The following is a 12637-nucleotide window of genomic DNA, read 5'->3' on the forward strand; positions in this document are numbered from 1 at the left end:
TGCAGAGCAAGCACATTGCCGTCACTTATGAATGACAGGCTGTGGTTAACCGAGTCACTCGGAGGAGAGTCAGATGCAATATCCAGGAAGAACCTGCATTGTATATGCAAAAACAAACTGTTGTTGAACTAACATTAGGCCTTTTGCATCCCAGTGTTACTTTGGAAGGTCATATGATTCTAAGGATGCATTGTGTTTAACTAGACCTTGAACAAAGAATTTAACCCAGAGTTAGAACAGACGAATCCCTAACCCTTTAATTAACTTTACATACAATTACAAATCTGGCATTGCTAAGCAGTTTGTACACCCAAAATTAAAGTTCTTTTGTCATTTACTCACTCTCATGTTGTTTCAAACCTGTATGACTTTCTTTATACTGTGGAATACAAAGGAAACCCTCAATCACTTTTAATGCATGGAAAAAAGATGAAATGAAAGTGAATGGTGACTGAGGCTAACATTCTGCCTTGCATCTACTTTTGTGTTCAACAGAAGAAACACAGTCATACGAGTTTGGAACAACATGATGGTGAGAAAATGATGACAGAATATTAATTTATGGGTAAACTATCCCTTAAAAATGTCAACATAACAATAAAGTCTGAACCTTTTCTTGGCCACTAACTGACAGTCATGAATCTCAAACAGAAATACTACTTAATACACAATACTAGTATAAATACTACAGCTATTTATGCATTACCTCATGTATGCGAGATATTAAAAAAAACTATTATAAACATACCTTCTGGCTGCATCAAAGTTGCTTTTTACAAAATCATTAAAGGGCCGCATGTGCTCCTCTTTTGTGAATAGGACATGATTAGCAATGCTCTGGAGAATCTAAAAAGAGAAAGGAAAAACACTGTGGCTAAAATACATTATCTGGTACACTACCGTTCAAAAGTTTGGGGTCACTTGCCTGAAATGTTTCTCATGATCTTAAAAACCTTTTGATCTGAAGGCGTATGCTTAAATGTTTGATATTAGTTTTGTAGACAAAAATATAAGTGTGCCAACATAATTTATTTCATTATAAAACTAAAATTGTATTTAAAAAAAAAAAATGTTTTTGAAATGGATGACTTGGACCAAATAATAAAGATAAGCAGCCAATAAGTGCCCAACAAAGATGGGAACTCCAATACTGTTTAAAAAGCATCCCAGAGTGATATCTCAAGAAGTTGGTTGAGAAAATGTCAAGAGTACATTTCTGCAAAATCTAGGCAAATTGTGGCCACTTTGAAGATGCTAAAATATAACACAGTTTTGATTTATTCTGGATTTTGTTTAGTCACAACATAATTCCCATATTTCCATTTCTATTACTCCAAAGTTGTGATGACTTTCCTATTACTCTAAAATGTAAAAAAAAAAAAAAAAAAAAAGAATGAGTAAGTGACCCTAAACTTTTGAAAGGTAGTGTATTATCTGTTCAGATATAAAGTGCATTTTTTAGTCTACAGTTCAGTCGTCACCTCTGTGGTGCAGAGGGTTGCGTTGTTTGATACAAAATAGTTTTTGAACAATAACGTGTAAATTGAAAACGATGCTAGAAGACTTACAACAGGAGGCACTACATCAAACCATGCAAAAGCATCTGTCCCTTACATATCTCATATTATACAAGAAGTTCAGAGATCAATGTGCAAGGTAACATACAGTAAAGTGAAGATTGATAAGTGAAATTAATGGTAATCATGTAGCAAGTTTTTAACTTGTCCAGCCCTACAACCAAAAAACTCAAGACTCCATTCTTCTTAGCATAAAATATTACGTTACACATTTTGTGTTTAGTATTGATAATGATTTAGACTTCAGCGATGCATCACGATTCATACTCAAATGATTCTGAATCGATTCTCAAAAGAAACCGAATCAATTCTGAGTTCAGTTTAAATCACGGCAGAGCAGTGGCGCACGCCAAAGACAGAAGTAGAAACAAAGATGCGAGTTAAGTGCATACACTAAAGTCAAGTGCACAAACACGACTGTTTGCAGACCAGCTGTATCAAACACATGACCATTTGTGCCCGAATGAATCTACGATCCTGAAATTTTCACAAAACCACGCACATAGCAACGGGAGAGTTTATTCGTGATAACAAGCCAACAAACAACATGAAAGATGAGCTCGCACCCATTATTGCACTGATTTGCACACAACAGGGGAAAACACAGAAGAAAATAATGACGAGGCAGTGGTTCGGGAGATGTTGGTGATGTTTTCATTTAATACTACCCCCCCACCCCGATGCCATTCTCTACTCTTGCACGCTCTCCATTTCATTGGCTTTTGCTTTATTGCCAGTCATTGCCAGTCACTCGCTTGTCATGACAGTGCGCACACCTGATGATAAAGGTTTGAAATCCATCGTAGCTTTTGCGACAGGGTCGTGCGATCGTCTACTCGCAGAGCAAGCAGATGGAACAATGCATACGAGACGCTTGATACATTTCTGAAGCAACAACTGCGCTATTTAAACCGCTTTACTATCACCTGTGCAGGTGAGGAGAGGAGAAGCTGACAGCTGCACTCTCATAGAAGCAGATCTCTCTCTCATCCTGGACCAGCAACTTCCAGTTGTGGTTAAAAATTAAAATGAATAGCATGGCAAAGATTAATTTTAAATAATAATTAAATACTATTAAATGATTTACAATGCTCAAAAAACAAACAAAAAAAAATATATATATATATAATCAGTTGAAGTAATAGTAATAGTAACACAGTGTGTTTTGATGGAGAATGTAAAAGGCCAGTTTATGTAATGTGGCTCGTTCTGATTTTTTAAAACAGCTGTTAAATAAAAAGCTGAAAGGGAAGAAATTTAGAGTAAAAAATACATTTTGAAGAAACTAAAAAAAGAAAGAAATTGAGGGACAAGATGCATCGAGAATCATTTTATAATCGAATTGTTACCCTTTGAATCGTAATCTAAACGAATCGTGAGGCCAGTGAAGATTCACACCTCTAGTGTCCCTCAAAAGGAGGGGCCAAAGTATATCTACCAATTCTTTCAGGGTCAAACTATTACCTTCGACATGAGTTTGAGGCCACGCTCAATCCGAGGCGCAGGCTTCTTGTCCAGTATGCCTGCCTCATATGGTGAAACTATAGCGGGGTTAATGAAGCGCAAGAACATGGCACTTCCTACAGCACCAATACTGTTCTGAGGAAACCGCTGGCTGACCACCTGCACAAACAGATGGAAGGAAGCAAGAGGAAAGATAAGTGAGTGGAAGGATACAATACAAAGGTAAATTACAGGAAAGACATGCTATGACAGGTAAAGGTCAAATCTATTCCAGTATATAATTCCCATCAAAAAGCCAGAGGATTTATAAATGTCTAATCTGAAAATTCTATTAAAAAAAATCCAACTTTAGTGAAATCAGTAAACATGTCATACAGATTTACAGATGCAGATTTTTAAACCAAAATTAATCAAAAATCAATTCTGGTGGCCTTAGTGACATGGAATATGTTGAAGGAATAGTTCACCCAAAAATGAAAATTCTCTCATCATTTACTCACCCTCATGCCATCTCAGATGTGTATGACTTTCTTTCTTCAGCAGAACACAAACAAAGATTTATAGAAGAACATTTCAGCTCAGCAGGTCCATATAAGTGAATGGTGGCGAGACCTTTCAAGCTTCAAAAATCACATAAAGGCAGCATAACAGTAATCCATATGACTCCAGTGGTTACATCTATGTCTACAGAATCGATATAAGTGTAGGTGAGAAACATTCAATATTTAAGTCCTTTTTTTTTTTTACTATAAATATCCACTTTCACATTCTGAAAGTGAGAGTGGAGATTTATAGTAAAAAGGGACTTAATTATATATCTGTTTCTCACCCAAAGCGATTGCATAGCTTCACACATTCTGTATATTAAACCTCTGGAGTCTTAAGGATGACTTTTATGCTGATTTTATGTGATTTTTGGAGCTTGAAAGGTCTGACCATCATTCACTTGCATTGGATGGACCTACAGAGCTGAGATATTCTTCTAAAAAATCTTCATTTGTGTTCTGCAGAAGAAAGAAAGTCACACATCTGGGATGGCATGAGGGTGAGTAAATGATGAGTGAATTTTCATTTTTGAGAGAACTATTCCTTTTAAGCTGAAATGCTTTGAATCCATTTTTTGAATAACTAATACTAATAGTGATGGAGACCCAATAAGTTTAGAAATTTGTTGAAGGACATTATGAAAAAAGAAAGAATGAGAATGACAAAAGGGGAAAAAAAACAAAAATAAGATGTTTTGATGTCATGTACAATGACTATGTATTCTTCGCTCTGAAAGAAGTAAATCGTGGGTCATGGAACTTCAACATCAAAACAGCATAACAGCAAGGATGCAAATTCATGCTCTCACTGTTATTATTTACCAGTGAAATCCAACAAATGCACACACACACATACAAAAACACATTTTGCAACAAAAACAAGAAAGAAAAAAAACAACAACCTTGGATGATCAGTGACAGTGTACACATACCCTTCAAAACACAGTACACCTACAATGTCTTAACAATATCATGTGTATTTCCACCACACGTATAATAATTGATAACTTTTGACCTAAATTCTTAGAGGATTTCGATTACTCTAATTAGACTGGGACTTAAATTAAGCTACGATGGGTCTTCGTCACCTATTACAACAAAGACTTTCTAAGTCTTCCGTTAATGAAAACAAAATAATAAAAACTGAATAATAAAAACTGTCAGTTAGATAATCAACCAATCTGATTACATAAATAAAAATACAGCCAAGAAAAAAATATATATTTGTCAGTTTGGTAACAATCGCTCTGTTAACATAACACACATTAACTTTCACATCCAACTTTTATGTATGAAAGCTTCAAGGGAAAGGAAATAAGCAAATAAAAAAAAACAGAAAATGTTCACGCATGCGAAAACACCAATGGCTTCTCACAAAATGATGCATGCATAACCACTGATTAGAAGACAGCCCACAGAGTACATAACAGAACCCATTGTAGCACCAACATGTTCACTGGTTCCCATTAAATGGATTCAAAATCACACACACACACACAAAAAAAAAACAGCATTAAAATGTAGTTTTCCAGGACAGACAAGCCTTTGACTCAACTTCCTAATAATAAAGGAGCCAAGCTATGGAACAAACTAGAGATTCATCATGTTTCTTGTATGCAATTTGTGTTATATGACATGACAAATGCCCTCCAGTCTGTATCAAGCTTCTGATGTGCTTGGGTCTTTTTACTCTCATTTAAACAGACAGCAAACCCACACAAGGAGAAAACAGGCTTTTGCCCGCCACCACTAACCCAGTTCACACCAGTTGAGATTCAAAGCAAAAAAAAATTAGTTTTCTTTTTTTTTCGGCACGTTACATCGCAATTGGAGGTTTGTTTGTAAGAAAACCATATTGCAAACAACAGTTTACAAAGGTGTTGCTGAACATGTTTTGGCGAGGAAAAAAAATGCCACAAATCATGAAAAAAAAAAAAAAGAGAAAAAAAAAAGTGTTAAACAGCTTGCATTTGTGGTATGAATAAATGATAGCTAAAAGAAAAATAAAATTCTAAAGACACTTACGGATTTTTTGTTTTCCTTTTTGTCTTTTACAGTGGCTTTATTCAGAAGGGAGTGGCAAGTAGCCTACAGGGCAGAGATGAGCACAGAGAGGTCACAGCAGCTACACAACTGCACTCAGCACAGCCACAGTGCATAAAAACACAATGTAGGAGCACACAACACAACTAATGTCTTTCTAAGAGCTGACCTCAGAACAGTTTGATTCATCCCCACCCACCAGGATCAGTGATTAAATCTTAAGAAACTACTCTCCAAGCTGAACATAAAGCAAAAGCTGCAAAGATGCCACAGTGAAAAAGAGAGCGCTCAGCCCAAGCAAAAAAGTGTAAATGTTAAGAGTGTGAAGATAATAGCGATAAGTTGAAAATAGCCACAGGAAGTGACAAGATCTATATAGAAAGTCTAGTCTGTGTACGAAATCCTAAGGCAGCTGTCTTTCTGCCTCACTGCCATGTCAGTCGACTAAACAGGGAATGTTATCCACCGACCAGCCACCACATTATAAAACCACCTGCCTAATAACACTGGATGTTTTTTTGTTTTTGGCACCATTCTGAGTAAATTCTAGAGACTGTTGTATGTGAAAATCCCAGGAGATCTGCAGTTACATAAATACTCAGACCAGCCCATCTGGCACCAACAATCATGTCACGATCCAAATTACTGAGATCAAATTTTTTCCCCATTCTGATAGTTGATGTGAACATTAACTTAACCTCCTGACCCATATTTGCATGATTTTATGTACTGCAGCCACACGATTGGCTGATTAGATAAATCGCATGCATGATTGTTGGTGCCAGATGGGCTGGTCTGAGTATTTATGTAACTGCAGATCTCCTGGGATTTTCACACATAACAGTCTCTAGAATTAACTGACGAAGTCTACAGTAACTCAGATAACTGCTCTGTACAATTGTGATGAGAAGAATATCATCTCAGAATAGGGGTTGGCGCTGTTTTGGTGGCTCGAGGGGGACCTACACAGTATTAAGCAGGTGGTTTTAATGTTGTGGCTGACCGGTGTATGTATGAAGGTACCTCCAAAGGAAACTGGTTTAAAAAAGCCTTCCAAGGCACCATAGTGTCATGTGAAATGATCTAAAACAAATTCAAGTTGAAGTAGAGATAAACAAGTAAATATGTAGAGGCTGCAATGCTTATTTCAGTGGAAATGGAGTTATAACCCCAATTCTGAAAAAGTTGAGAGTGTGAAAAATGCTAATAAACACAAAAATGAGTGATTTGTAAATTATCATCACCTTTTGCTATCTAGAAAGCACTACAACTACACATTATATGATGTTTTACCCTGTGAATTCCCTTGTTTTTTTTATGTGCAGTCATTTCAAATCAGATGATTGCAACACACTCCAAAAAAGTTGGGACTGTCCAGTGTTTACCACTGTGAAACATCCCCATTTCTTCTAACAGCACTTAAGCATTTGGGCACTGAAGACACAAGTTTAAGTTTAGAAAGTGGAATTTTCCCCCATTCATCCATTATGTAGGTCTTTAGCTGCACAACTGTACAGGGTCTTCGTTGCCAGACAGTGTGCTTCATAATGTGCCACACATTCTAAATTGGAGACAGGTCAGGACTGCAGGCAGGCCAGTCTGGCACACACACTCTCTGCTTACACAGACATGCACTTGTAATCTGGGCAGTATGTGGTTTGAAGTTGAAAATGCAGGGACGTTCCTGGAAATGACAGTACTGGATGGCAGTATATGTTGCTCCAAAATTTGTACAAATGCATTCATGGTGTTCTCACAGATGTGCAAGTTACCCATGCCATCGGCACTGACACACATCTGGCCCATAGAGACACTGGCTTTTGAACCTGACGCTAATAACAGCTTGGATGATGCTTTTCCTCTTTGGCCCGGATAACACGACGGCTGCGTTTTTAAAAAACTTTTTGAAATGTGGACTCTTTAGACCAAAAAACACAGTTCCACTTTTCTACTTTCCATCTAAGATGTGACCGAACCCAGAGAAGTCGTCAGTACTTCTGGACAGTGTTGATGTAGGGCTTCTGCTTTGCACAGTGAAGTCTTAACTTGCATCTGTGGATGCAGTGGTGAATGGTGTTGACTAACAAAGGTTTACTAAAGGTATCCCAAGCCCATTTTCATGATATCCATTACAGATGAATGCAGTATTTTAAGACCGTGACGTCTGAGGGATCAGAGATCACACGCATTCAGAAGTGGCTTTCATCTAGACCTTTCCGCACCGAGATTTGACCAGATTCCTTGAATCTTTTAACTATATTGTGCACTGTAGGGGGTGAAATGCCCAAAATCCTTCCAATTTGTCTTTGGGGAACATTGTTCTGAAAGTGCTGGATTATTTGAGGAAGCATCTGTTAGCAAATTGACAAGTCTTTAACAATCCTTGTTGTTGAAGGACTAGGCTGTTTTTGGAGGCTGTTTATACATTATACAGTACTATGACACAATTGCCTCACCTGTTTAACATCTGTTTCACATCACCTTATTTCAACTCGACAAAATGTTATTAGTCTTAAATTTCCTCTGTATCAGCTTTTTTGAAGCATGTTGCAATCATTTAATTTGAAATTACTGTACATTTAAAATAAATAAAAAATAAAAATTCACATGGTAAAACATATGTGTAGTTGTGGTGCTCTCAAAATAGCAAAGGGTGAATATAAAAAAAAATTAAAAAAAAATCACTCCTTTTTCATACTGTCCCAACTTTTTTGGAATTGGGGTTGTAGTATAATATATATATATATATATATATATATATATATATATAAATTTGCTGATATGTTTTTGTAATATTGGTTTACATCTATGTGTGAGAGGTGGTTTGAAGTGGCCATGCGGAAGATAAAAATGTGTACTGGACTGTGTGTAGGCAACGGTAATTTGAGTAGTCCTGATGCAAATATATAGGTGAGTTTATCAATGCTTTGGTTTCAGGAAGAGAAATAGAGATGGAGGAATAAGAGAAAAATAGGAGGAAGCAGTCATCAGTTTCATAAAAATTACGCTCCAAAAACTCATGCAAACTACAAGCTGTAGGTAGCAAGAAATAAGATCTGCTTGTTTCCCCTTAACTAACCAAATGTCACAGCCGTGAAAGGAAAAGACAAGAATGGAAAAGAAAAAACATGAAATTGAGAAAGAGGAAAAGAAAGGGTTGCATTTTCCACATAACAATTCAAAGTTTTCTATTCTTATGGCATAAAATACAAGTCTATGCGTTAGTCCACAATATGGTTACATTAGAGATGTTAGATGGTGTTTGTCAAGTCAGTTGCAACTTTACACCACATCAATAATAGCATAACCAATTAAAAAAATGAATAGTTGTAAACTTGAATACTTGATCCTGCTGTTAAAATCTTCAAGCAATTTCTTTGTATGTTTGTTATATTGTTTTTATTAGTTCTATTGCTTTTTAATATTTTTGTTTTTACTGTACTGTTTACTTGTCTTGAATAACGAATTGAGAAAATAAGAAATTATGTTTCCTCAAATTAATTAGCAGTTTGTTTGTGGCATCAAAATTGGTATTGAGTTTTATCGAATTACTTTCATATGTAAGCAACATAGACATCATAACTGAATTATACACAAATGAATCAGAATAAAATCAAATACAATTGAAATCGGGAACAAATCAAATAGAGAGCTATATTAACTACATTAGCTAGGTTATCTAAATTTACCATTCATGATCTTGAAAAAGGATGTTTTGCAATATTTGTAATAAATACATGACGATTAAAGTGTTGGTCCACAATTCATAGCCACCAGCAGTGGCAAAACGATATGAAAATAGTTTGCGTGACAGGCCCCGTTTTCCAGTCATGCTTGACCTTTTTGACTTGAAGGCCCTACAAGCCACAAGAAAAAAAGGTGTCCGTAAAATAATTATAAATAAAATAATTAACCACGTTAATTTTTTTTTTGTGATTCAAAAAGTTACCAGTTTGTTTTAGGTCTTGATATTTTTTTTAGGATCTTGACGTTTAGAATTCTTTTGCATTAAAATGATGTTAGATTACTGCTATACATACATGTTTTCAATCATTTTAAGTAATCTTGTGATCCTCTTAGATGCCATCTGAGGCCCCAGGTTGAGAGCCACTGGCCTATTCCAAGTCCAAATGTGTGCCATTATTTCCATATTTTATGAAAATTACTGACACCTTATTTCAGCCTTACAATAAAGCATTTTTGTTTTCCCAAAGATTTAGGTTCTCTAATTTTCAAGAACTCTTCCATTATTGAGAGAAAAAAAAAACCCAGAAAACTCTATACAATAAATACCCAGTTTTCCTGGAAACCTGGGAACCCAGAATCTAAACTGAAATTTTAATGCCTTGAATGTACATTAAGCAGATTATCTTTTTTGTACACAACATTTCAACAAACATACCAGAAAAAAGTACTAAAGGAGCAGCCTTATGCGCATACTAACGAGAAATTTCGACGTATCTCTACCATAAACACCAAGTTTATGCTTTTGGAAAGTCACTTAATTTATACAGTCCCAAAAGTATTGAGAATAGGTAGTATTTTGATCCAGTCGTAATCACTTTAAATTCCATAATCACATTTTGCCATTCAAATGTGAATGGGTACAGTATAATAGTGACATAAAAAAAAACCATTAATGGCAACTAGTTGGTAAAGTTGGTCAAGGCAAACTTTGATGTTAGCTTGAAAAAACCTTGTCTTAATTGTAAACTACTTTTAAAAGATTGAAGTTTGATGTTATATAGACATTACAGTAATAAAAACTGCCAGCTAGCTAGGATAGGCAGACAGATGGATAGACAGATAGAGAGAGAGAGAGAGAGAGAGAGAGAGAGAGAGAGAGAGCAACTTAAAGATCAAAGGGCTTTTGTGGGATTGTTTGCATTTGAATATCTGACAGTTCGAGTTTGAATAAGCATTCCGTTGGTCTTTTTAAACATTGTCAATGCAAGTGAATGGGATTTTTACGATATTTGACTGTCCGCTGTGCGAGAACCGTAAGTCCAGTCAGTTAGAAAAGCTATAGCACACTATTCCAGAACAGTTTGAATGTCTGTACCAAATTTGGTGGATGTTGCTTGGAATTTCTAGGAGTTAGAAACTTTGGTCTCTGTTTGGGGATTTTGAAAAAAAACCCTAAACCAAGTTTGTAGAATAACAGTATGCTTTGTCAAGCCAACACACTTAATGTTAAAACTAATAATTGTAAAAAAAAAAAAAAAACATAATAATAATAATAATATATATATATATATATATATATATATATATAAAAATAATAATATATATATATATAAAATCTGCCCAATAGGAATCTTTAAAATAATGTAAATGCGTTGACAACTGTGGGATGCATGAGGAAAAAATGGATATTTAAACTGCCTGATATATTTGTACACAGAGGTTAGCAGTAGTGCAAGACAGGATAAGAACAAGTTCCTTTGTTAGAAGTGACTGGAAGACTGATCAGTGGATGCCCAAGTATGAAAGACAGCCTCAGTGCAGTCATTCAAAGGATGGAGTTACTGAGGTAAAGCAGGCTGGCGTTAGGCAATGGATGTACCTGATACAGACAGTGGCACACGCTGCGTAGCTGAGGAGGAAACTCGCTGGAAGAGTTGACGATGGCCAGAAAGAAGCGGTCTGTGATCTGCAACAGGTTCTTCTGGTTCTCTTCCAGGTTCTCTGCTTGTTCTAGCCTAAATTAGGGATAAAGTCATCAAAAAATCCTTTACGAAGCTACAATTCAACAGAATCAGAGACTTAAAAACTCCTCTGTTCTTTGAAGACTGCTTATTGTACAGCCTGGAGGACTTCATAAGAAGTTAATTCAACATACATTAAAAGTTGTGTTATTTTCTGTACCACTAGTGCCACCAAACATAATTGCAAAAATAACTACTTTCAGACAGATTTCCCAATCACTTCCCCTGTAAAATCAGATAGCCCCACCCCCAAACTCACACCATTGGTTAAAGTCAATGTTGCTGTGTCGGGATGCTCAAACAGTTCAATGTTTTGATAGCGCCACAGTGTTCACATCAACCTACTAAGAGCGTACTTATAATTATTTCTGCATATTAAGCTGGGACTGGAGAAATTATTTACACAGGCTATGTGGTGAAACATTAGTTTATAAGTAGTCACACTTGCCTGGTGGGGTCCACTTCAAAACTAATTTGCTGCCATTCTGGTGTGGTGATTATTCCTCTCAAGAGCGGTTCCAGAAGTTTCAGCAGATAAGCAGCACCATATACCTGCATAAAACATGGAATATAAGGTACATAATAGGAACTTGTCCTGAGTCAGGACAGACAAATATTTGAGGCTCTCTGGCATTAATGGGAGAATCTTATATAGAATAAGAAGTTCAACCATGGTCTGTTCAAATACTCTATTCTGATTGCCTGGAATGCGTGCAGTTCAAACCGTTGAATGTACAGGTAGTTCCGGTCAGTTTTATTCACTGTTCGAAATTAATGCGCTGTTTGTAACCCTAGCAACGTAACATTACAGAGCAAGCAGAGTGAGCTATAGCAATTGAAAACATTCCCTAACCACTTCAATCATCATAGCTAATATAATGGAATTCAGCTTGTTTTGCATGGAGGGTGAGAGAAGGAAATCCGGACCTATTAAATGCATCTTTCACTGTCCGGCAAGGCGTTGCAAGACGATTTAAACTGTAATGCGTTGTGCATGTTATGCTGGTGTGCTGAAGTGCCGCCTATAGCCCCTCGTCCGCACTCACACATCTCTGACTCAAACGCAGAAGGTGAAGCGCTGTTTGTTTACAAAATGTAGGCAGCATTTTGCAGTGAAGCGCTACCGTTCAAAGACAAATTGCGATTACATTTTTAATCCAGTCACACACCACAGCCTTGATGGATGCCATTCCGATGTCTCAGAGGTAAGAATCTGCAGGTTCCATAGTGTTTTGAACGGTTTTCTCCTTATCATATAGCAAGTGCTACTTTTACTTTTACTGTCACTGCCACGTTTGTA

The 12637-nt window shown here is 36.4% G+C and overlaps 1 protein-coding gene across 8 annotated transcripts in view; it reads right to left on the minus strand.

Moving 5' to 3' along the window:
• The window catches only part of LOC127421806 (neurofibromin), a 123133-nt gene that overhangs the window by 65932 nt on the left and 44564 nt on the right, over positions 1 to 12637 (minus strand). For 7 of the 8 annotated variants that reach the window (XR_007894097.1, XR_007894098.1, XM_051664930.1 and 4 more), the window contains exons 28-33: positions 11786 to 11889; positions 11196 to 11331; positions 5612 to 5674; positions 3042 to 3200; positions 749 to 846; positions 1 to 93 (exon numbers count right to left, since the gene is read on the minus strand). The exon at positions 1 to 93 is cut by the window's left edge and continues 54 nt beyond it. Coding sequence is in view for 6 of the 8 variants with exons in the window: in XM_051664930.1 (XP_051520890.1) it covers positions 1 to 93; positions 749 to 846; positions 3042 to 3200; positions 5612 to 5674; positions 11196 to 11331; positions 11786 to 11889 (653 nt within the window). In the remaining 2 variants the exon portion in view is untranslated. The remainder of the gene's footprint in view (positions 94 to 748; positions 847 to 3041; positions 3201 to 5611; positions 5675 to 11195; positions 11332 to 11785; positions 11890 to 12637) is intronic. The other variant, XM_051664935.1, reaches the window with a different exon arrangement.

Source organism: Myxocyprinus asiaticus, chromosome 31, assembly GCF_019703515.2.
Source record: "Myxocyprinus asiaticus isolate MX2 ecotype Aquarium Trade chromosome 31, UBuf_Myxa_2, whole genome shotgun sequence".
Classification (NCBI taxonomy): domain Eukaryota; kingdom Metazoa; phylum Chordata; class Actinopteri; order Cypriniformes; family Catostomidae; genus Myxocyprinus; species Myxocyprinus asiaticus.